The sequence below is a fragment of the Rhyacophila brunnea genome, unplaced genomic scaffold (assembly GCF_057557595.1).
Source record: "Rhyacophila brunnea isolate RB1 unplaced genomic scaffold, BYU_Rbru_1.0 scaffold_6, whole genome shotgun sequence".
Lineage (NCBI taxonomy): Eukaryota > Metazoa > Arthropoda > Insecta > Trichoptera > Rhyacophilidae > Rhyacophila > Rhyacophila brunnea.
The window spans coordinates 14,993,319-15,019,400 of NW_028233276.1; the positions used below are offsets into that span (position 1 = coordinate 14,993,319).

The 26,082-nt window shown below is 33.7% G+C and overlaps 1 protein-coding gene across 4 annotated transcripts in view; it reads left to right on the forward strand.

The window, feature by feature from the left end:
- The first annotated feature begins 9,642 nt into the window (after window positions 1–9,642).
- Window positions 9,643–26,082, forward strand: part of MFS16 (major facilitator superfamily transporter 16) — a 102,083-nt gene continuing 85,643 nt past the window's right edge. For all 4 annotated transcript variants that reach the window (XM_085956364.1, XM_085956365.1, XM_085956366.1 and 1 more), the window contains exon 1: window positions 9,643–10,081. In XM_085956364.1, the coding sequence (XP_085812490.1) occupies window positions 9,918–10,081 (164 nt within the window). In that variant the 5' untranslated portion in view covers window positions 9,643–9,917. The remainder of the gene's footprint in view (window positions 10,082–26,082) is intronic.

Sequence of the window (26,082 nt, forward strand, 5' to 3'; positions counted from 1 at the left end):
ATGATTTTTTTGAAAGTTTTCTTTGTATGTTATGATCTCAAATAAAGCAAAATTGTTGTTTATTTCTACCTAAAAAAGAAATGCACGATTTAACACTTGCATTATTATAATTCTTTATTTGAGGTTAATACTTGCAAAATCAGTTTACAAAAAACCTGCTGACATACTGTCGCTATAGGATTGGTTTGTCGAATATCCGTTTTTGTCGAAATCGACCCGTTGAGGCACGGTCTAAAAAGATCGTTGCTAGGCGATGCGCGGATTGCGGGTCGCGGGTGCAAATGATGCCTGTCAAACGAAATATTGTTTGTCATATAAATCCAACATACGTCCATTTTATGTTCTGTTTATTGTTCTATTAGTAACAATAATAATATATTCATTGACATGTTTTCTTTTTAAAGTAAATGGGTAACGTTTTTAGTCATCTTTACACGATTTTAGAATTAATTGACCCGTCACCATCACGCAGCAAAGTGACGTGTTTCTGGCTCGACATTCTCTCACTGAATGGCAGCGAGTCCAAAATTTCGTCGCGCCTACAGTTGAAAATTATTTGGCGTTTCACTGATGCATCACCTTAATGCAGAATGATATTTTGTATCTAAATGGACCAAACCATCATTTTCTTTAAATTACCTTGTAATGAATACAGCTTTCATATGCTGTAAAAACAACAATTTAAATATAGGAAAATGAAATTTGTTTATCGTCTCCTGAACATTTGACATTTGGTCTATTCGACAAACCAATCCTACAGCGACGATACTGAGATTTGAAAATAGAATATCTTCTTTGACAAACTAATTATTAGGAAGTTATATTTTGCCATTGGTCAACTAATATATTGGTATTTTTCCAATTTTAACCCAATTTTACTAGCATAAGGAACTGGATTTCATTATTATTTATTTGGCTATTAATTTCAAAGGCAGTAACCTCCATTTTAATATTTTTTTTAATTTTTCTTGTTTCTAAATACTTTTCCATCTTACCTATTAGTTATATAGAATTAAACCTTAGGTTGATTGCATAGTTGTTTATATTCATCAGGCGTTATTATTTAAGTTTTACGACCAATTGTAAACATAATTTTTTAATGATATTAAGGATATTTTATTTCGCTATTCGCTTTTTTCTAATTGAATACTAATATGTTTGCAGAAAGAAAATATTCTATTTGCAGTCTTAAATGTTTTTTTAGGATTTATCTCAATATGACGAAATGAAATATGGAGGTTACCGACTTACCAACAGCCACATTAATTGATAGTTGACAGATAGACATATGAGAAATGTACTTATACAACAAAATTCTTAACATACATTTCTCTACCTGAAAGCAACAGTGAGATAAAGTGAAAAAAGTCGATTTTGTGATAAATGCCAATTGATTGCTGAATATAATAATGAATCACTGACATTTTTTTTTAAATTGTAACACCCCATTTAAAAGAAAAAATGTCACTTTTGCATTTATTTAAAATTGTCCTCTAACTTCAAAGCAACAGTGGGATAACTGAGATACCTCACTGTTAATAATACAAAAAATCATAACATTGCTGCAGAAAAAACAAAATAAACATAATATAGGGAACTGTTTCATTTGTATGACATAAACGTAAAAGTTAAATTATCTTGATACAAATATTTTTGACTTATTCTACTCTTACTTTCAGGTAATGATATGTAAAAAAAAAGTTCCGGTAGATAACTGACTGGCTGCAACTAACTAGGAAATGGGAGATAAGTTTTAAACCGCTATACTAGTTTGAATTTTGGACAATTTCAATGTTCTGTGTAAAGTTTAACAATTCAGTGGCTTTACATGTCTCTTTTTTCCATAACGGACATGCATTATGCTGTCTGGTCAATTGGGCATTACTCATACATATCTCTGTATTCGTTATGCACACAAATATAATGTCTTCTGCTCTGTTTGTTATCCTGATTGAAAACAATATTAAATTATCAGGCTTTATTATGTATGTTTAGATATTAAATACTAACGAATAACTGATGCCATCATTATTGACTGAAAAAGTTGGATGGAATAAATAGATGAATTGACTATTCTTTGACGATTCTAATACTCTACAGCTTTATCGAAACTTCTGACTAACACCGACATAGTTTTTATAAAATAATATGCTTCTAATCCTGTTACCTGTCTTACAAGGAAAGGTCTCTAACCCGGTGAAGTATAAATAAATACGAATTGAAACTTAACAATTGCACATCTAAAGAGACAATGTAACAAAAAATCGCTATTTTTTAATTAACAAAGCTTTTTAATTTTCTATCGAATGGATCTTTTATTTTTTAATCAAAATGTATTTTTATTTGCCCCATGTGCAATTTTTATTTATTTGGTGCTTTTGTGTTTTCTAGTTACAAAAAGGAGTGTATTTCGTGCCAAAGCTAAAGAAAGACGCAATAACGTCATTATTCAGAATACGAGATATTTTAAATTGGCACAGTTTTATTAAAAGGTGCGTTATTTAACACTCGATTGAAATTTAACACCGTGTTTAACGAATTTTAGTCAACATTCATGGTGCGTAATCTGATGCGGGAGTTGCATTTAAAAATAAATCAAGCATTTTAGTGTTAATATTAATTCAGTCAAATTATACTTTCATTGTTTTATGATGTAGAGTGGTGCATTTTGAAAAAAAAATTTATAGCAGAATTTCCTATGATTTCATTATTTATTCAGAATACAATATTATTATGTATTTTCCAATATCGTAGTAATTTTCATACAAAGTCTCAATATAAAAATAGCGCTTACATTAAATTGGAACTTCCTTCAGTGATTTTCATAGACATCAAAATTTCTTATTTATAAACACCGCTAATTTATCTATGTACCCAAAATAATGCAAAATCATGTCCGAAATACTAATAAAACTAAATTCAAGATTTTTGTTGCGTGTCTGTGAACACTGGATTATTATTATTTTTTTATATGTATCCAATGGCAACATTGTAGCGCTGAAATCTTGTGAGTGTGTGTGTGAATGTGCGTGTGCTGAAACTAGTTTTAAATTGAAGACTGCTGTGATTATAAATTAAAACATTGTCGTAATTAATGAATAAATGTAATTATTAATTAATAAAATGTATCTTTTATCATATAAATATATAATTATAATACATCATAAGTACATGATTATGTTGTAACTATTATAGATTATATATCTATATAAGATCCAAAATATATTACTATTGATCGTTAAAACTGTTTTATTTATTTATAATTTATTTAGTAGGTACCTACCCCAATTATACGATCAGGTAGTCTGTTACATTTTACAATTTTTATAGCTAATCCAATATTTACAAAAACATAATCTTAGCTAAGACAATATATCTTAGACTAAATAATATATCTTTGAGCATGAGAAATTACGGTAAAAATTGACCTTGATGAATACAAATTTGATACGGTCAACAGTTCCACCTGTTATGGATCTCGTGAACCAACCGACACAGGAAAAAACCATGAGAATCATGACAGTGAACAAAATATATTACTTCTTTCAATTGAGACATTTTAGGACCCGGCCACTATCTCGCCAATTAAAGCTCACTTTGCTCGTCTACGCATCAGAAACGTGGACATTAACACTGAAATGAATAAGCCATGCACATGCTTCAAATAAAATTTGGACTAATCAGGGATGGCAAAATTAATTGTAGGAGAAGACACAATATTCAGCTCTACGTTTGGTACGATTGCAGCATAGTTAGGGTCGACATATCAAAACTTGGAATCGGTATTGCATCAAATGAAAGTAGGTACCAGAAAATTGATATTTTTTATTATCACAAAAATGTAGTATTTTTGAAAAACAATAATGGTATTATTGTACCAAATTTATAGTCATCTAGGATGGTTATTTAAAAAAAATTGAGGCTTAAAACATGAATTACTTGTGGTTACGAAAAGTTTTGAAAATAGCGTCTAAAATGTCTAATGTCACCCCATTTCACAGTACATATTTATTTCATTATGTATTACAAAATAGTCACTTACTGATCATTGTCACGCCCCAGCTATGCAAGCACAAGTTCGCGCCACTTCCCTCGGTCCATCGCCAACTCTCGCGCGTCCGCCATGCCAGACCTGCAGCGTGTAGATCACTTTTGTAGTACCGCTGCAGGGTGAGGGAGGGCCGGCCACAGCGACGGCTGACACTGTGCCACAAGGGTACGAAGTGTCACACTCTGGCGGCATCTGGAACACATGCCACAGCCACGTAAAGCGTCTCTGCGTGTTTACCTCAATCACCGAAGGCTGCTGTGTCCGCTCACGAAGTTAAGTGTTTGTAACGCAGTCGTACCAATGTACCCCTTAGATTCGGCGGAGACATTGATTCTCAAAGCTCAAAAGCCGAGACCTATGAAGCTTAGTAAGATGCCATGTCTCACAGCCATACAGGAGCACAGGTAGCACGCACGCGTTGAACAAACGATATTTGGAGCACACAGAATACAGCCTTGACCTCCATGCGGATTCCAAGCTTCAACCGTAGCACCTAAATATTTGAACCTGGTCACCAGCTCTACGGGCAGACCGGAAACCCGCAGAGAAGTGTCGGCGTCGATGCATGCAGCACTGCACATGGATTTGGTCTTAGCCGCATTCAGATGAAGACCCACACGTTTCGAGCTCGCGGCGAGCCTGTTCACGGTTACCTCCAACCGTTCGATCGTCGAGTCAAACACGACTGCGTCATCTGCATACTCCAAGTCGCATAGTTCGGTTGCGTCATGATGCAGGTGTATCCCACTGTCGGGGCGAACCATCTTACGCATTATCAAATCCATCATTCTGATAAAAAGAAAGGGCGCAAGTACATAATCTTGCTTGACTCCTGACGTGATTTCAAAGAGGTTAGAGGTTATCACGCCGACCGATTTCCGTGGGACACCATAGCCCATAAATGCCAAATGTCTTTTCATAGTCCATGAACGAGGGGTATATTTATCTCTTGAAAGGGGCCAAAGGTTGGTATGACAGTCGGCAGTGGCGCACTCAGGGGGGGGGGGGGGGGGGCAAGGGGCCCTGGCACCTGAAATTGAAAGCCAATAAACTATACCTTTGAGCTTAGACAAATAAAAACACAAAAATTTCGAAACACTAATATGTCAGGTTTTTTTAGAAACCCAATCCCTAATGGAACTGTCAAAAAATTCTCGGTGTCCTCCCGAATTCCGTAGTGGTGTAGGTCATGGCTGGGGAGGGCTGACAGGGCTCTAGCCTGGGCGCCCGGGCTGTGGGGGGCCCGGCGTGTCGGGTTGACCAGATAAGTGAGATAAACACACATCATAAATTAGCTTTAATAGTAAAAAAAGTCGCCTGCGACGCTATTATACTTGATAGCTATGAACATTTTCAATTACTTATATAATTGTGCAATATATTTTTTGATTATTATGTGTCGATACTCGACAGCTCCATTATTAAAGTAGGTGTATTAAAATCGCCAATAATTCACCGTATAAGTACCCTTAATTTGAACTAAAAGATAATTTGAAAAACGTTAATGTAGTGTTTCACACTGCCTTTAATCTTAGCCAGTGACGTCCCGTGGGGGTAGGCAGATTGAGCGTCGCTTGGGGGCGGCAGATACTCGAAGGGCGGCAAATCGAGGAGAATCATTTGGTATTATATAGAAATAGCTACATTAACTTAGTTATATTATAACCAGAGCGTTGGGATGTTTTGTTCCCGATGCTTTTTTTTTATTATTACCCAGTAGGTACTCGCAGCGATTTTAGTATGATGTCACCACGCTCCGCATGATTTTTTTATTTTATTTTTGACTGCTCGGTTTCGTATACAAATGCTAATAAACTTGGCGCCTAGACACATTATGAATATTTTTATGTAAAACACCACAAACGAATAATAAATCAGTCATAATAATATAATGTCATTTACTCAGATTAAAAAGTTCCTTTCATAACAGTGGTAGGTATACTGCGCAAAAGCCAATAATTATGCCGTGCCATAGTTATTAAAAGAAAATAATATTATATATTATATCAACGTTGGTAACGAAACAAGGAGAATTTATGGTAGAGATTTATAGGTAGATACATACCGTATTTTTTTATTTATCCAAATATTTTTTCCAGTCACTCGCGAGATTTAAAAGTTGCCGGATGTACCTATTGCAAATAGATACCTATTCATAATGATTATTAATCCTCATTGACATTTGACATAATCAATTAGTATTCGTGCATATAATAGGTACTTACGTTAAGTACCAGTTAATTGTAATAAAAATGTACACTAGTAGGTACCTACCTAGATTATATAATATTTATCGTGCTGTGAATACAATACTGTGCAATACCTTTTTTTAAGTCGTTTTTTTTGTAAACATATTTTTTGCTGATAATAGTGTGGATTTGTAGTTTATTTCAATCATCAATGGTTGAATGTTGAGACTATTAATTAATAGTGTATTTATGATTAAATTTAGGTTTATATTAAAAAAATAATGAGGAAAATTATTTTGTTTACATGTTGTAGGGTACAATAATATCATAGAAAAAATGGTGTAAAAATAATACATCTGCGTAGGTATTACTAAATGATACAAACCAAATGTGTCAGACATATCAACCAAATGGCATCTCAAACTCTGGTGATTTGGGTAAGTGTCTAACTAATATTATATTTATTCGCTTATTTATTTATTGATATCTAAATTTAATTTTGTATGTTTCAGGTTAGTGGTAGGTGTATATTTTATTAGTAATGTATACATACCATGGCCCCCACAAGGGGTGGGCTGACAGGGCTCTAGCCTGGGGCCCGGGCTCGATAAGTGAGATAAACACATATCACAAATTTGCTCTGATAGCAAAAAATTCGCCTGCGGCGCTAATTTCCTTCAATAATAATATTATTTAAAATTATGTGGTTACACAATACAATTTATAATTATGTAGCGATACTCAAAAACTCCATAATTCAAGTGTATGTATTAAAATATACAAAAAAAACACTAAATATACACATCAATTTTAACGCGTACACCATTTGGAAAACATTACTGTAGAGCGTCATATTGCTTTTATCCTTAGCGATAGGTAGGGGGGGCGCCAAAGATCCTAACATGGGGCCCGCTTCAGGATGAGGGGGCCATGCTTCATACAACACATTTCTTAGATATTGGAGTAATGAAAGGATGATAAAAAAATGGGGCGGCATTTTGACGCTGCCTAGGGGCGGCATTTTGTCTAGGGACGTCACTGATCTTAGCGGTAGGTAGGGGGCCCCCAAATATCCTAGCCCAAGGGCCCGTTTCAGGATGTGGGGACCATGGTGTAGGTACACCGAGTGCAATAGACAAAAGACCGATAAACGAGAAATTAGGCTGCGAAGAAGAAAAAGAGCCTATAGGACTAATTTACATTCTCCTCCTTGCCCCCCCCCCCCAATATTAAATTCTGGGTGCGCCACTGACAGTCGGATATGCCTGATGCCAGATCAGGTGTGCTTACAGTTGAAATGCTGAATATGTCGACTATCCATGATAGCTCTTCCAACAAATTCTACCTCGGCGAAACACCAGCGCCTAAAACTGGTACATTCTGGCTACGAGAAGGAAACCCCCTACAGAAAACCAGGGCATGTACATGGCCCCTAAGGTGGCAGCCCACCAGTGAACTCGAGTGGTGTGAGATGATCACCTGCACACCATAAAACCCAACAGGTTAACTCAAGCACAGGGAAGCCTCGGACCCTCGTTTCCATCGTGTGGACCTCGCCTGAATTCGTTTGTTTTGGAACTACAATATCCATACTCTAAATGTCCATGGAAAGGCCGAGCATCTGACAGAAATACTCTGTCAATACAGTCAAGTTAGATGTCCTCGGGATCAGTGAATGTCGACTCACTGGCATTGGCGAGAATGTTATTCGTGGGTTTCGTCTATTGTACTCCGGACACGCCACTCTGCGACGTAGTGGAATCGGACTGCTGATGCCCAAGGAAGCTTGGTAGTGCCTCATCAGGTAGGAACCTATCTCCGAACGCCTAATCCGTGCTACTTTCAAGACTAAATTGGGCTCCTTCACTTTTCGGCAATGTTATGCTCCTACAGAGGCTGCTAGAGATGCAGATACATTTTACAAAAGTTTGGCGGAAGTCGCTGGAAATACATATCCCGAGGTGTGATCACACAGAAATCCTTGGTGATTAAAATGCCAAAGTGGGATCTGATCCTTCGCATACGTATTTGTACTGGGAATACATGGCCTTGGGAAAATGAACAATAATGGTTCCCGTCTGGTAGATTTCGCCTCCATGAACGGTCTTGTGATTGATGGTCTTTTCCCCCATAAGACCATCCACAAAATATATACATGGACGTCGCCAGACGGTAATATAAAGAAACCAGATCGACCACATCATGGTCAAAGCGAACTATCGGCATGAACTGCTAGACGTGCGGACATATAGAGGTGCAGACATCCATAGTGACTACCAACTCTTAGTGGAAAACTCCGTTTAGATCATAAACGAGTCCCGAAACCCAAAGGCACAGCCAGACTCGTTGTGGAAAGACTTAAAAGTACCAGTCTGCGTGCCATCTATAAGCTGGAGCTTCAGTAATTCTCGGACTCTTTTTGGTACGTTTTCCATCGACTCGGATCCTGTTGAAGGAGAGTGGATATTATTCTGGGATGCCATAATGAACTCTGCAACTGCTGCCATATGGGAGTGGCATACACACACGCCGGACTGTATACCACCTCATATAATATTATGGGAGATGCTTGAGAAGAGGAAGCTCCTGAAAGAATTGCGGGACAATGTTGCGTACGACCCACAGCGCAGCACAGAATACCACAATGGATCGTATGGTAAAGCGTTCTGCCTTCCGCGATAAGCACCGAAGCCTGAGTGACCTCATTCGGGATGCGGAAACTGCTGCCTGCAACGATAATCCAAGTTCTTTCTTTCGCATCACTAGAGCGATTTAGCGGAACACCTTTTTATTAATTACATGACACTACCTTGCGATTTTGGGTAGGTTTTTATCATCATTGTTATATTATATAGTATGAAGTGAAAACTATTTGTAAAAAATTCTGCAGTGCGGGTTTTCAGATAGTAGTATTCATTAATTTCTACAGAAATTTTCTAAAAAAATATTCACTATGTAAATAAAAATAAGGAGTGCTCGATTTTCGAAAATTACCGCACATTTTCATTCATCCAATGACACCAACATAATATAATTATTATTGACTGTCCTACAAGTTTGTCAAGTTGTGTAACGTGTCAAATTAATGAAGTAGGGTTACTGTGATCACTACACTATGATTATATCACGCTTCGATGTAAAAAAATATTTTCTAATTTCTTGGTATAAAATCTGGAAACTCGAACGAGGAGTTCAAGTTATATTATTCCAAAACTTTATAGTCAAATACTTACAATATGTAACATTGCTTGAAAAAATAAACTATTAAAATAATTGTTAGAACTCTTCTAAGTTTATCAATTTTATTACAACGTAGTTGTACAAGTATCAAGTTCATGGCTATTATCTGTAGTTCATCACAGTACGGTGATTATAGTTCCATTATGAATTGTTGTCAAAAATACTTTTCCACGGACTGTACAGCCATGTGCATGCGTTTGACATTTAAAATAAGCATTTAAGCAAAAAACTCAAAAAATGCACTGCCGAATGAAAACCGCGTGATATATCGATAACCAATGTCGCGGCCAAGTGTTTTAATCCACATTCGCTTGAAAATCGAACGTGTGCAGTCTGTAGTTCCGGTGTAATCAATTCCAATCGTAAAATTAATATCATTCTGCTAACATAATGTCTTTTTATGCTGGTACCCGGCTGATGAATCACGAACGTAGTTGATGGTTCGTTTAGTGTCCTTTAGATTTAAATTGTACATACGTAAAATTGTAAGTTTTATAAATATGAGTGCCGGAGTTTACAGAGATGTCCCTTTCGGGATAGTTGTGATACAGAAAGCAACAGCGAAATGCTGCCCACAACGGATCATAAACAGGGATTTATGGTGAGTTTTTATTTCTATTACATTCTCTTTTTGTCGCATCCCAACAACGCGTGTGCAATACCGTTTGTGATATATTGGATCTCGATGTTTTTACATAAATCGCGAGATATCTCCAATTTTATAGATTGGTACCTCGCTTATTACCAACAGTTTATATTAAATGCAGTAGGTACCTATTTATTATTTAAAAACACAAGTGAGTAAATAAATATTTTAAAACAGTATCACTTTGGTATTGCATGAATTAAATAAAAAAACGATAATACATAAATTATTAACAGCTGTCAGATTCGAAATTTGAATTTACCAACTGTTCAAATATGGAATTATTATTGCACAGTTTCTATACACTTGCTTGTAGTTACATGGCTCCTGGATTGTAATTGACGTTTTGTTAATTTACAAAAAAAATGGAAGTTTGGTACTTAGATAGGTATATACAATTTATTATTTTAATAAACAAGTAAGTTTTATCCATAGGGTACAATATTTAAGGGAAGTAAACAGTAGGTATTGCTTAGTTAGGTTTGATTATTTTACCACGGTTTTATTAGTTCGTATCCTTGTTTGTCCGGTACAGATTTTTTCTTGTTTGTCCAAGATTTGTATTGGACGATTGAAGATTTTTAACTAACTTCCCGACTAGCTAGACATTTGAAACTTTTAGAATAATATCAGAACACGACGACAATGCATTCTTTTAATACTTTTAGCCATTTTTAAGCAGACTTGAATTCATTTTCAGTTAATTCTGTTTTGTATGGAAAGTTATTATTGTTGGTTGCTAAGGGGGTCCTAGCAACAAAATTATTAATATATACCTACTTACGTGCGTTACTATGGAAATCAATATGAAATGTCAAAATGACATTTCAGTGTTCTATATTATTTATTCAATATTTCTATCAAGTACAATAAAAAGTTTTTATTAATACATAGAATTGTCAAGTTTATAGGTATGATTCAACAGAAAATTTAAAAACGTGGTAAGTAGATAATATGAATACGTGTATTAAATAAGGCTCTAAGTACCAAAAAGTAGTATTGCCTGTATTTACAAAATACCGAGTCATTGCAGTAAAATTTCATGAAGCAGACCTTTTGAAAAATGTAGTTTTACAGTGTGAAGCAATCACGGCAGCTTCTATAATTTTAGGTATTAAGAACTCGCAAGTGTCAACACACCATCGTCAGCTATTTTATATTTAATGCCGTTGACCACTGCAGTGCTACTTACACCATTATAAATAAAACACGCCAACGGACTTACAACGTCGACAGGTTTAATTATTTTGCTGTATTTTTTTGACTTGCTTGAGGCACTTAGACTATAGTTGAAGTTATTGGCGTTGGTATGTAGAACACTTTTCTATAAAAATGTCAGTTTTTATTATTTTGGTACTTAGCGCCTTAATTAATACACGTATTCATATATAAAAAGTTCTTTTTATCTTGTAATTATTTCGTTATTATGTAGTAGTTAATACTATATCAGATAATATACCATTCAGAAATGATAGTTATACCTAGATAGATTCATTCCTTTTAGCATGTTTGCTGGTTAATTATAGGATTGTAAATTCTACATAACTGTTATCAACAATCTGTAAATGAGGTCTCATTTTCACATTATTATTATCTTTTATCACTATTCCACGAATACAATATTGATATTATTTCTGTATATTGTATTAATGTGTTTAGTATTTGACAGAGGATGACAAGTCAAGTTAAAACATTCAAATTATAGACTTTGGTACATTAATAACGACTTTTTATACTTCATGTCCATGGGATATCGTCGCTGTAGGATTGGTTTGTCGAATAGACCGAATGTCAAATGTTCAGGGGGCCTATGTTAGAACTTGCGAGTGCAAGCCGCCCGGTCGACATGACGTCATATGACATCATTGTGACGTACTACCGGAGTGATAATAGCATTCGAGAAAATAACGCTGGTCAGACAGTGGCGTTATTCATTGTCACCATACACATATAGGTGTTTCATCATAATAATATCTATGGTGAGCACTGTATTCTGGGCGGGATGCCTTGAGCGTGTATTGGCTGACGTCACAATTACGTCATGTCGTCGGCTGACACACGAGTCGATAGTTAGGAAATCGCGGTGCAGGAGACGAAAAAAATTTTTGATTATCCTATATTTAAATACATGAAGGTATTTAAATTGTCGTTTTTACAGCATATGAATGCTGTTTTCATTACAAAGCAATTCAAAGAAAAGGATGGTTCTGGTCCATTTAGATACAAAAAATCATTCTGCATTAAAAGGTCGATTTCGACAAAAACGGATGTTCGATAAACTAATCCTATAGCGACGATATGCCAGTGGCGAAGGGTGGAGGTAGGCTGCTAAGATCCGACATACCTAAATAGTGCACATTAAACTTTGCCAGTTATTCGTATTTGTTTTTATTGAGCTACCTAGTTACTTACTACAATTTGCAGATGATGGTGTTACTTAGTTTGTTTTTAAAAATCATATAAACCTTGTCTAAATCAAACCATACAAGTTTTGGTATGTTATGATCGATTTGATAAAATAGTGCACACTTCTTCATTCATACTTATGTGTTTTCTTTGAATTGTTGACTGGTTATTTTTTTATCTATTTAATATCCAAAATTATATATGGTTTAATGGCATAATTTTAGATATTTTATAGGTTGGTTGACGATTATTTTTTGACATTTTCTATTATAATGAAATTATGGCTTGGTTTCGCAGTGTTTAATTGAATTTAAAAAAATCTAACCAACACCATCTGTAAATATGAAAACAAATACGTATGACTGACAAAGTTTATTATGTACTATTTATGTCCGATCTTAACAGTCTACCTCCACCCTTCGCTACTGGGATATACCTACCTACACTCCGTTGCTTCTAATAAAATGCTTAATAGTTATATTATCTTTTCATACAAGGCAGTTACATGCTTGAGTAATATTTAACTCATTAGTTAAATATATAATACGTAGGTATATTAAGTTTGTGGCGACTGGTGATATGAAAACTTCTAACTATTTTTTTTAATTATATGTCACTCAAGTATCCATCCAATGGTACTCATTTGATCCTCAACAGCTCAATCGTAATAGTTGCTCAACGTATCACATACCTAAAATAGATAAAATTATTTCCTTATTTTACCGAAGGTATTTTAAGAAAAACAACTACGCTTCTGGTGATTTAGAAACACCTGTTGAGGCCTTCATCGATTATGTACTATCTACCAGTGGCGAAGGGTGGAGATAAGCTGTTAAGATCCGATATAAATAGTGCATATTAAACTTTGTCAGTTTTCCGTATTTGTTTTCATTGAACTAAGATTACAACTGACAGATGGTGTTGGTTAGTTTTTAAAATGCAATTAAATCCTGCGAAAACGAAGCCATAATAGATAATTAACAATCAAAGAATACTCGTCTATCTATAAAATATCTAAAGTACTTATGACATTGAATCATTCATAATTTTGGATATTTTATCGATATAATAATATTTTTACATATTATGGCTTGGTTAAGTAGAGCATAATGAATTTAAAAAACCGATTAACAACATTATTTGTGTAATGTGTAAGTATCATTAATTCAACGAAAACAAATAAGTATGAATGAAAAAGTGTGTACAATTATTTTGTCAGATCGCCCTAAGCATTCCAAAACTATTATGCTTTGGTTAGGCCGGGTTTAATTGATTTTTTTAAATTAACCAGCTCCATCTATAAATTGTAGCCATAGTCAGCCTACCTTCGCCACTGCGATCTACTCTACAATCCGTGTAAGAATATGTACCCAGTTAAGTTGTGTATAACGTAAATATGTTTAAGAAAAGGCTAACAATCTATTCTTGTAAAAAGCAAACTTATGAAACATGCACTTCGGATATTACTAGTACCTACATTGGTGTTAAACCTCATAGAGACTATTATAGTCAACGCAAAATCATGACAATAGAGCACTGAGATAAAAATGTTAATTATTTTATTCTGTAATGAAATCATACTTATACATGTTGGGCATTAATTACACGATGATAACCACAAAATTAATAAATATGTAGGTATCTGTATCTGATCAGACGCTATGTGACTGTTGTCGCGAAACTTATGAAATGGCGATGGGCTAGACACAAATTCAAAACCACACGATGTAAAGATTTTGTGATACCCAAAAGGCAGTAAACGGCCGCTGGATCGGTGAGGAAAGGATAGATCACGTTGAGGTCTTTTGCTATCAGTGGATATCGAGTCCAACTGATGATCATACATTCGTTGATTATGCTAGACGTTTTATTGTGGTGGTTTTCTGTTGCCTTCCGCAATGCAGTTTCACGCAGGTGCGTAGCTACAGTTAAGTTGTTACTGCCCTATCATGGCACCATGGATGCGGCGAAATACATTCGCGGTTGTAGAAATATTGTTTGCCAGCACTGAAATAGGAATTATGGCAAACGATAACAACACACATGCGAATCGCCCATGGCACCAGTGTAGAATGATGCCAGTAAGGTGATACATCAGTGAAACGGCAAATAATTTTCAAGTATCTATAGGCGCGACGAAATTTTGGACTCGCTGCCATTCGGAGAGAGAACGTCGAGCCGGAAGCGCGTCAATTTGTTTCGTGATGGCGACGGGCGTATTAATTCTTAAATCGTGTAAAGATGATTAAAAACGTTACCCATTTACTTTAAAAAGAAAACATGTCAATGAATATATTATTATTGTTACTGATAAAACAATAAACAGAATATTAAATGGACACATGTTGGATTTATATGACAAATTATATTTCGTTGGACATGCGTCATTTGCACCCGCGACCCGCAATCCGCGCATCGCCTAGCCACGATATTTTTAGACCGTGCCTCAACTGATGTATAACCTTAATAAAAAATGCCTTAGCGCAGTACTGATACAAACTACTACCCTCCTTCAAAGCTGACGGCGCTTGGTATAGCTTGTGGCCAATGCTGGTCTTTGAATGGGTTCGGTGTAGTCAACGTGCGGCAATTTTATTTGACGCAACTGACGCAATCGATTCGTCAGAAGATTTAAAGGGGTCTAAAAATAGTCTAAACAAGGTCTTCGGACCGGAACTGAACGGATCTTACTCCCCAATTCAGTTGTCGTAGGCGCAACACGTCTTACGTCTTGGGTATTGAACCTTGGACTCTTAAGGCTCTCGGGTCATTCACTACCATCCACTCGGAGCTAAACCGAATACGGGAAAACCGTTATTTTTTTTGGAACGAAAATCCGAACTTAACCGATATTTATATATTTTTACTTGAACCGGAACGAAAAAAACGCCTTGGTTTAAACCAACCATACAATAATCATTAATAAATGTTAACATTTAAAAATGATAGGTATTTTTCACAAATTGAGTACCTATACAATAATATCTACCTTAAACTAAAAGCATAACAAAATCTCTGCAACTAACATAACAGGGGCCTGTAACAATATTAAACAGATACGTACCTACTTGTACACAAAAAATAAACCATTACTAACTAATATTATGCGTCATCAATAAAGGCCGGATCTTTCGAGTCTTTAACCGTCAACCCATAAAAAAACACATTAAAATGGTGGACGAATCCAATATCCTAAGGAGACTTTTGCCCAAATGATTCTTAGTATGGATTTCTACAATTAGTCAGTTGTTTTTTCTGGCAGCTCAGGTGCGATGATAATTATTGTAATTAAAATAATCGTCTTGCCAATATTATAATGCGAAGTGTGGCCACTTCAAACGAATTCAAATTCGCAAATCGCCATTAAAAAGATCGCATTACAAAATTGATGTTTTGTTTTATTGCAGGTAAGTAATGGTAAACCATTTTTATAAACTGAGTGTAGAATATGTTTTTCATAATTAAATATCGAATAGCTTTTGCGTACCTACCATTAATATAAATACAAATATTGAAAGATTTTGTCCGCTGACCCGTTTTATGTTCTAAATGTATCATATTGATACCTATTAGTATTACCAAGTGACAATACCGATATCGCAAAAGTACCTACATATCTTTTATTTTGTTAACTGTTAATTCATGGTGGAACTGCATTGTATAATTGTTTAATTTAATAAAACGCAATTTTTTGTAGTACTTGTACCACTTTTAATCAATAAATTAGGACCGGTTTCGTCCGCCTCAGAGGGAAATGAGTTCAGCCTTTATGCCTTCAGTTGAAAATGTCCCTCTGAGGCGGACGAAACCGGTCCTAATTTATTGATTAAAAATGGAATAAGTACTACAAAAAAATGCGTTTTATTAAATTAAACAACAATACCTACATATCGATAAAAAAGTCATATACTTATTTATTTATTTAGATATTTAAGTATTTTGAGGATGCTCAGCCCAATCTGGTCTATTTGATTATAAACTATTGACATTGAAGAATTTCATCAAATTGATCGTAAGAAATTTCCTCTTCAAAATACCAGTGGCGTACGGTCTATAGAATACATATGTAGATGCGAGACATCCCTGGAAATATTCGTTTGAATAATTAAAATACCTACTATTATAATATTGTGTATTGCATAAGCCGTAATTGCATTTTTCTAAAAGGTTTGCAGTATAATATTACTTCAGATTTTCACTTATTGAATAGGTTTATTATAAATATTACGTATTACGTTAATATATTTAGATTTAGAATATTCCAGAGCTACTAATCCGCAATGCCACACACTAAACTACTCACCGTGATTAAATTAGTTATAAGACCTTGAGTAGATAAAATGCATGTTACAGACCTACAAACTTATCTGAAGAATGGGATGGGGGAGCCATTGTTGAAAACTACCCAATCAAGACTCGTAATTGGACAAAATCTGACATTTTTCAAATTTTGACCAATTTTCAAAATGGCGTCCTATGGTAGTTCGTAGTTCCATTTTTGGCCATTCTACAGGTAAGTTTGTAGGTGTGTAACGTTAAAAAAAAGTCCCGCCGTCCATTTAATACTTCAGATTTTCACTTAGTGATTGTATTGCGTTAATATTTATTGTTGTTTAATTAAAAAAACGCATTTTTTGTAGTACTTATTCCACTTTTAATCAATAAATTAGGACCGGTTTCGTTCGCATCAGAGGGATATTTTCAACTGAACAAGGGAAGATTCAGTTGAAAATGTCCCTCTGAGGCGGACGAAACCGGTCCTAATTTATTGATTAAAGGTGGAATATGTACTACAAAAAAAAATGGAGCCATTGTCGAAAACTACCCAATCAAGACTAGTAACTGGACAAAATCTGACATTCGAATGAAATTTTCAAAATGGCGTCCTATGGTAATTCGTAGTTCCATTTTGGCAATTCTACAGGTAAGTTTGTAGGTGTGTAATGTTAAAAAAAGTCCCGCCATCCCATTTAATTCATTGTACGCTAAAGGCGCGCCGATTAGGTGGCCATTCGACATAATTAGCATTATATTTAAATGTTGTTATTAAAAAGTAATTATCTGATATATGATTATATTATGTATTTGATTTAAATACTTACATATTATAAAGTGTAAAGAACTATTCATCACATAAAACGACTAGTACCTAGAATCTAGATACATATTTCATTAAAACACTTTATATGTACTTTCGTACTTTTTCCACATTTATTCCATAATGTTGATATTCAACCGATTTTATCCTAATGGACATTTTCAATTGAATAACAGTACAAAATATAGGTAGGTACATATTATTGCATAAAAAGTCAATTAAGTATAGAGGACGTGGGAGTCGATTGTTTACTTGAACTAACTTGTTGGTGATATTTGTCCTTATTTATTAAATGACTGATTTATATACATTAAGAAATAGCGTAACTTCAAAACTGTGAAAAATTTGCTGTGTTTAAAATTCCACATAGGTGTATGTATCAAAAAAGGTTCCCGACCAATGACAAAAACTTGAAGACGATTTTATTGCTTTTGTCGCATGATACGTACAAGAAGTCCACAACTTAAAAATGAATTATTTTCCATACGATAGTATGTATCATCATCAGCTGTAGTATATACCAATATTGTATATAAATTTATGTTTACATTTTAGATATAATAGTGCAACCATCTATAATACCGTGGATTTACAAGAATAAAATTACAAAGCAAAGGATAATCTTTGCAATGTGCTTTTAAAACAATATGAACGGCAGGTTTACATAGGTCGTAAGTGCAATTGCTAGTCACGCAGCCTTCGCTATCGAGGCTTGATAATTATATATTATATACTTACACAATATTATATATGTGACATATTATAATATTTATTAATATTATATTTCATCCATTGTTGTTATTTTTAAGTTAATAAGTCAAAAGAATAATATCAACTAAGATTTAATAACAATAAACAAAAATGCAAAATGTACAAAGTGTTTAAAAGTACCTTATATACCTTCTAGAGGAAAGTGGTATAATGGTCCCTATATCTAACGGGTACGAGTGGCAAAAATATTAATCAATAAATTCTAATTGATTTATGTTTTGTACTAGGTATTCTATTAGTCATTATTTACGACCGGGTTATGCCTTCTGGCTTCTTCGTGCACTATGCGCATCACCGATCGTAAATGCACATTGACATAATAAAAGATTGTTAAAACCTTCTTACCTATTAGTAAAGGATCAAGTAAAAAACAAATTTTGATTATATGAAGTGTTTGTGAAAACCCGTAATGAATATATTACATACTATTAATACATTCAATAGGTAAGCCCGTTAAAACGTCATTTCCCGTAAACAATGGAACCAGCTAATGTGAAATATCACGAAATATACCTACTCACTAAATAAAAACAAATAAACAATTTTAAGCTATAATCCATAATCGTCAAAACTGAAGTGATCTCGGATTTTAAGAAAATACGTAGATCAGTTAAAAAACGCGCAGGTTAAGTTTTTTTTGTTTTTTCTACCACATTACTATAACATCAAATTATAGTTTCATGTGTGAACTCCCAGATTGGATAAAGCAATGAACTATTAGAACCAAGGTCAACTTGTTAAGGCAAATGGTAGGCACTGCAACTGTGTTATACCTATTTATATCTAATATTTTCTTGATAAAATAATTTATTAGCAATGGTATTAGGTACTATATATACACAATGTATCAATGTCGACTAATTATGATTGTATCATTTTGATAACTTCCGAAATAAATAATTATATCGGGTTTATATATTTCATTGAAATAATACTATGATATATAATTTATAGTATTAGGGAGTAGCAATTAACAGAAAACGCATGTACTTACATATTTTGCATGATGAATATAAAGTTTTTGAAAATGGCCTATAAAATGTCAAAAAAAACATTACAACATCAGTACCTATATATTAAAATTGAATATCTCAATATGTCCAACCACTTGCTTGAAACACAAAAGTACGATTTGAAGTATCTTTCGTACGAAACTTTTTCTAAAGGGTTTCATTAACCACGTAGGTCCGATATTCCCCATTTTACCTATCCATAAATCCATATAATATAATAATATGTTTTCATATTATATATTTTCGTAGTATCAACATAATATACGAAATCATTCAGATTTGGTACGATTTTAATAATACACTAGCTGTCAGGTCCTTCTCATTATGGGAGCAAGTGTGATTTGTTATTTGATAGTGAAAATAAAAGTAGTTAAGTAGAAATTTTAAACTTTGATTTCAATAATAGGTATATAAAAAGTGGAATATTATTAAATATTATAGATATTACTATTAACAACTAATTCTTCCACTCTATACGTAAGCGCTTCATTAATTTCTCTAAATAGTATAGTATATCTACTAATAGCAGCGTTTCTATATAATTAAGTATCGATAAAGTCTCTTGCACATATTATCAATATCATTTATTTCATATTTCATTGTACCTACTACATCGTACAACTTATTTTTCTGAAAAACATAGGTTCCATAAATTATTAACGCATTTTTTAATTAAAAAATGTTGTAATATTCGAGTCCGTCCCAAAAAAAAAAGGACTCCAGATGTCCGGTGTCTAGTCATCAATTATCATAGTTGGTGCATCAGGTCACCCAAGTCTCTAACCCCGCCACTGGCTTACATACACACCTATGTTCATTTTGTTTCTACACTATTGGGATAATCTTTTCAACGTGAACCTTCGGAATGCACAACATTTACTTAACTATTAGTGAGTGACTCTATTACTTACTGTACTTTTAATAAACCATTTAATAAGTTACCTTAAATAAATCGACTGATGATTATTTCATCAATGTAAATTATATGAGTCGAATTATGCGTGTAATAAGGGCATACTATTAGACGTAATTGAAATATTTAAACTGCATAGTAAGGCTATAATATTGTGTACCTAAACACTGTCTAGCGACGCATATTAATTTAAGTAGGTACCTACCTATACATAATTTCAAATTTAATACGCCGACTGAATAAAGACTTTGAAATAGTTTTTTTAATAGTAGTAATTACATTAAGTATGTATTTGTGAATGATCAATGGCCATACTCATAAACCTGATTTCTATGTGAATACCATGTCCGAATATCATGTGGGCCTTCACAGAGCGGAGGTTTGTATTAAGGGGATGTTTATACCAGCAGAGCCAGCTAGCGGAAAAATACGAAGCTTGCAATTTGAGACATTTTTTTGATAATTTACAATTTCAACTGTATTAATTAATAAATATGTATCTAAAAATATTTGTCTTAAATTGAATCTTATTATTATTATTTACATTGTAAGGTCATATTTATTATTAAAATTTAGTTTATTAAGGGGGGACATGCTCAGCGTAGGTCAAAATGGAGCTTTTGTTCTATTTTCAAAGCATGATCCTGGACATACCTTAAACGTTGTAGATAATATATTTATTTAATTTTGAAGCCTTATTATCCTTTATATTTATTTTAAACATTTGATAACTGCATAAAGTATTTTTATTACATAAAATAGTATTCTTTTAAACCTCTCGCTCTAATGTTTTAGAATATAGACATATTTCAGTACATAAATGTGCAGTGGTGTTAAGAATTTTTACATTTATTTATTTTTAAACGCATTTATAAAGCCATCAGTATAATTTATATTGACATTATTATAGTGAAATATTTACGATAAAAAACTATTAAGTATTGATAATCTCTGTGATCCCAAATTTGACAAGTATTGGGCATTTTATTATTCAAAAAATGGGCAAGATTAACACATTTGAAGATAATTCTAAAGATACTCATTATAAGCCATGTCTTTGACCATTCAAGTGTGATAAACATCCTACGAATAATGATTGCTTTATAATAATTATTGACCTAAAAGGTAGTGTTTTTTTTTAAATACGCCATTTCTTTTGGCATTCCCCAGTGGTTAAGCTACAACATACGGCCGTAGCCATAAATTGACAAACTATAATTGAAGTAGGGAGTAAAATGATGTTAACCCGCGTGTTTGAACATGTACCGTTTAAAAAAAATCGGTTAGGTACATGTTCAAACACGCGTTAGGTACATGTTGAAACTATAAATATTATTCATAACTTATACTAAGGGGAAGGAAATTGAGAGCACCACTCAGGAGGATATTGATCGCGTCCATTATTTACAAAATGTAGGTCATTGTTGGTAGTAAATAAATAGTGGCGAAGGGTGGAGGTAGGCTGTGGAGATTCGACATAAATAGAGCACACTACACTTTTTCAGTCATACTTATTTGTTTTCATTTAACTAAGAATACATTATGTAATTGGTTATTTTCTTAAATTCAATTAAACCCCACCTAGCAAACCATAATAGTAGAGGTAGGCTGTGAAGATCCGACAAAACTAATAAACACCTCTTTAAGTCATACTTATTCGTTTTGATTGAACTAAAAATACAAATTGCAGATGGTTTTTACAATTCGATTTAACCCTGCCTAAAACAAACCATGTTAGATAAAAATATTTTATCGATACAATATCTAAAGTTATGTAAGTATGATTTAATGGCATAATTTTAAATGTTTTATAGAAAGAAGCGTATTTTTTATATAATATCTATTATGGTTTGCTTTAGGCAGGGTTTAATTAAAATTTAAAAATTAACCAACACCATCTGCAATTTGTATTCTTAATTAAATGAAAACAAATGAGTATGTCCAATAAAGTTTAGTATGCACTATTCATGCCTACACAATAATTGAAGAGTGACATTTCAAACCGGCCTAACTCTAAAAATCTGATTTTGAGATAATCATATTTTTGGGATTTGCAATTTACCTCTTAATTTTTCAGTACTATAATGTTTGGCGATTTCATAGAAAATTCAAAGACTCGAAAACATGAAATATAAATAACATTAAAAAGTATAGTAAAACTTCAAAAAAAAAATCATTCAAAAACTGACTTTTTTTCAAAATGGCCCTAAGTCTGTACTAAGTACAGTTTGTAACACAATAAAGTAAAGTTGAGTATCTTTTGTGTGTACAATTATGATTGTGTAATAGAATGTGGTCATGGATAATGTGCATGGTCATGGCAAAGGTTTCAAAGGTAGGCAAATGGACAGGTCTGTTGGGATGATTGATGAATAAAAATAATATTAAATTTCTTTCACTTTATTGCATTTTTTGATAAAAAGGTAAACATTGTAACTTTTACAGCATAATATAGTATATAATAATACTACAATGTTGGGATCATCTTCAATAAAAAAAATAGTTTACTGATGTGCACATGAACTTATAAAACACAAATTCTCTAATATGTCGTCTGACATTTCTAATCTGACGTGTTACAATATTATATTATGGCCGCTTGGAGCGTAAATGTAGCGAAAAGAGTTAAACTGCGCATGCGCATGCGCATATATCAAAGAATCAACCGTTACCTTAGTGCTGTTTTGAAAAAAAAGGCACATTTCGACATCAAATTGAAGAGACTTAGGATTTTTTGTAAAATATAAGTTTTAGTGAGACTATAGATCTCAGCACACTCTATCGGATTCCATCAAAACATGAAAATTTGTAATTTTGGACTAAGGCCGGTTTGGAATGTCACTCTTCAATTATATCCATCGCCACATATTATTCAATATTTTGCAGGAGAGCAGTTTTAAAATAGTTAATATACTCACTCGCGTTCGGACTAAAACTCTGTATGTTGAACTTCCACACTTTTGCGCATTTTTTTATAGCAAAAATCACTTGAATTGGATATCCACTCTTTCAGCTCTAAAGTATAATAATTGGACTACCGTCGTTTTAAAAATAAGTATTTTGAAAACCATGTGACATTTTCAGCATTAACAGAACGTGAATACACATTTAAGTCTCCATACCTACTTAACTCAATGATAAAAATGTGACTTCCGCACTTTGAGCTCTAAGGTACAGAAATATTGTTGAACATATTTGTGTTGCGAGTAGGACCCCCAAAAGCTTATTAAATCCGCCCCAACAGTGGTCCCAGAGCAATAATTATTTTTTTAGTCTCGAATATCTTTTTTTTTATTCATTATAATTTTTCTCAATATTATGTTGTTTTCTAATGCACAACTTTGAATTATTTATTGTTCTGTAGGTAGTTAGTTAGTAATGCCCCGGGTCGTTATCTCGTGTCGTTTCTTTATCAAAAAGTCGTTTTGTGGTTTGTAATGTGAATGTTAATATTATTTATTGTTAAAGCCGATCTAATTTTTCGATTCACATTCCACACATTGTGCCTAATTTGTCCACAATTGTGCTGCATTAAAATAATCATAATATGTATTTTTTTATTGCTCTTATCACATATTGGTACAATATTTTAGTTAGTTACAGAATACGCCGCAGAGACAAATAACCGATATGGATAGAGCTTTAAGATAAGGCTTGTTTGACTATTGAAAATGGTTTCACAAAAGAATATGTATGGCTACTAATTGCCTGGCGGTGGTGAACTGTGAAGACTGAAGAGAGACTGTAAAAAATTGTCTAAAATTTGAATTCAATTAAATTATTTTACATAATGAATATTCGATAAGTACCTACCTAACCTTTGTAAGTTATGGGCCCTGAGGGCAAGAGGTCGGAAGGCAATTGATGCCTTCGAAATGTGGTACTGGCGCCGATTGGAGAGAGCACAGGTCGAACCAATTAATTATTCAGATACTCCTGGTAAAGGAACGACTCTCGCCAGTGTGTCTGATACGCATGCTGCTTTTTTTGTTGGTATATTGTTCTGCGCGAAACAGATTATCTGAAGAGATGGGGAAGTCGAAGCTGAAGAAGCGCAACGGAGCTTATTGAGAGTCATGATTGCGCAGACGATAATTCTATTTGAGGGTGGTCACGATCCTCAGTCACGAGGGAACAATTGAGAAGAAGAGCCTTTTTTAATTGTGTAGGTCAGTGGTGCACAACCTATTTGAAAGAAGGGCTAATTTATTCATTTTCTATTTTTTCACGGGTTGTGGTGGGTAAAAGTGTTGAAAAATAATGATATTCTTTTATACTGGATGAGACATTCCACTATAGCAGCGTGTCAATATTAAATCTTAACCACAGAATATGAGATACGCATGGTTACCGTACACCCTCAAATAAGCGTTCAGACACACGACATTGTAGTTGGCGTAGTAAACATAGGTAACGTAAACTTCATAGATGTATTAAAAGTAGAGATAGGCAATGATTTGGCTTCCTCATACAACTGAATGAAGCATGCCGACAACAGGTGATAACTCACGAGAAATGGCGACGCGATAAAAAAATGCAGGGCATCAAGGAGGATTTCCTTTGGTCATTATAACGTACCCATATAATATAATGTTAACGTGGAAATTTTGCCGCAAATTGATTACCAACCTGTTTCACCATACTTGCCGGCTTCACCATACTTTCATATACCATGCCACCCCTAGGTAAACTTGGTCTTTTTGACATTCTACTGAGTGGGGCCTTTCCGTGATTTTTGCATAGGGGCCCAATATGTCTAGCTACGCCACTGCTGAAACGTTATGTTTTTACATATTGTCAATATGAACCGCAAGATTGTGGGTGTGCATTATGACTTTTTGTTCTAAGTAAATTATTCACGAAAAGAATTTTTGTGTCATCGTAATTTATAGAAGTCATAAAAAATGACAATAAAATAAGCAATTTAGATGTGTAAATAATGATAAAAATATAGCTATAAGTAAGTGTGGCTTACATGATGTAATACGTAAGTTATATTATGTACCTACTCATTTAATACCTGAGATCATTTTTTTAGTCATATTGTATTCAAAAGTTTGCTACTTAATATTTTTATACAATGTATGTACCTACTTAGGTACATACACTTTCCCCGAAAAAAAATTGGGTGAATGCCTTTTAAATACTAAATTGTAATACTCTCAATTCAAATATCATGACATGATATACTTTTGGGTTGCTGATATATGTACCTACATATTATATTATTGGTTTGTGTGTCTCTGATTTACCTTAGGAATCGAGGGCATCCGTTTGTTCTCCCAAGGTGCAGAACTAACCTGCCATTAGTGATGCCAATTGGGAAGTCAATGACCATGTTTAATGAGATCGCTTCGGATATTGATATATTCCACTTACGTGAGGGTGAATTTAGGTGGACGTTGTTTTTAAGATAGGGTCTATCGATAGTTCACTCTGTGTGCTTCCATATACTTTTATTTTTATTACTTTATTTTATTTCTTTTCTTATTTTATTACTTATTGTATTATTAAGTCACATCTCTCTGTATTTTTATTTTAAAAATTTTTAATACTTATTTTATGTCATCTCGTGAACGCTTTGAATTTGTGATTTGTTACGTTCATTATATGTAAAATAAATAAATTTGATTTGATTAGGTATAGAAAAATGAGAATTAACTGAATTTATTTACAATTGAACCCCGAATTATTATATTGGACGTCTGTAACGTGTGGTTCATTTTCGTAGAACACTCACACATTCAAAACCCTG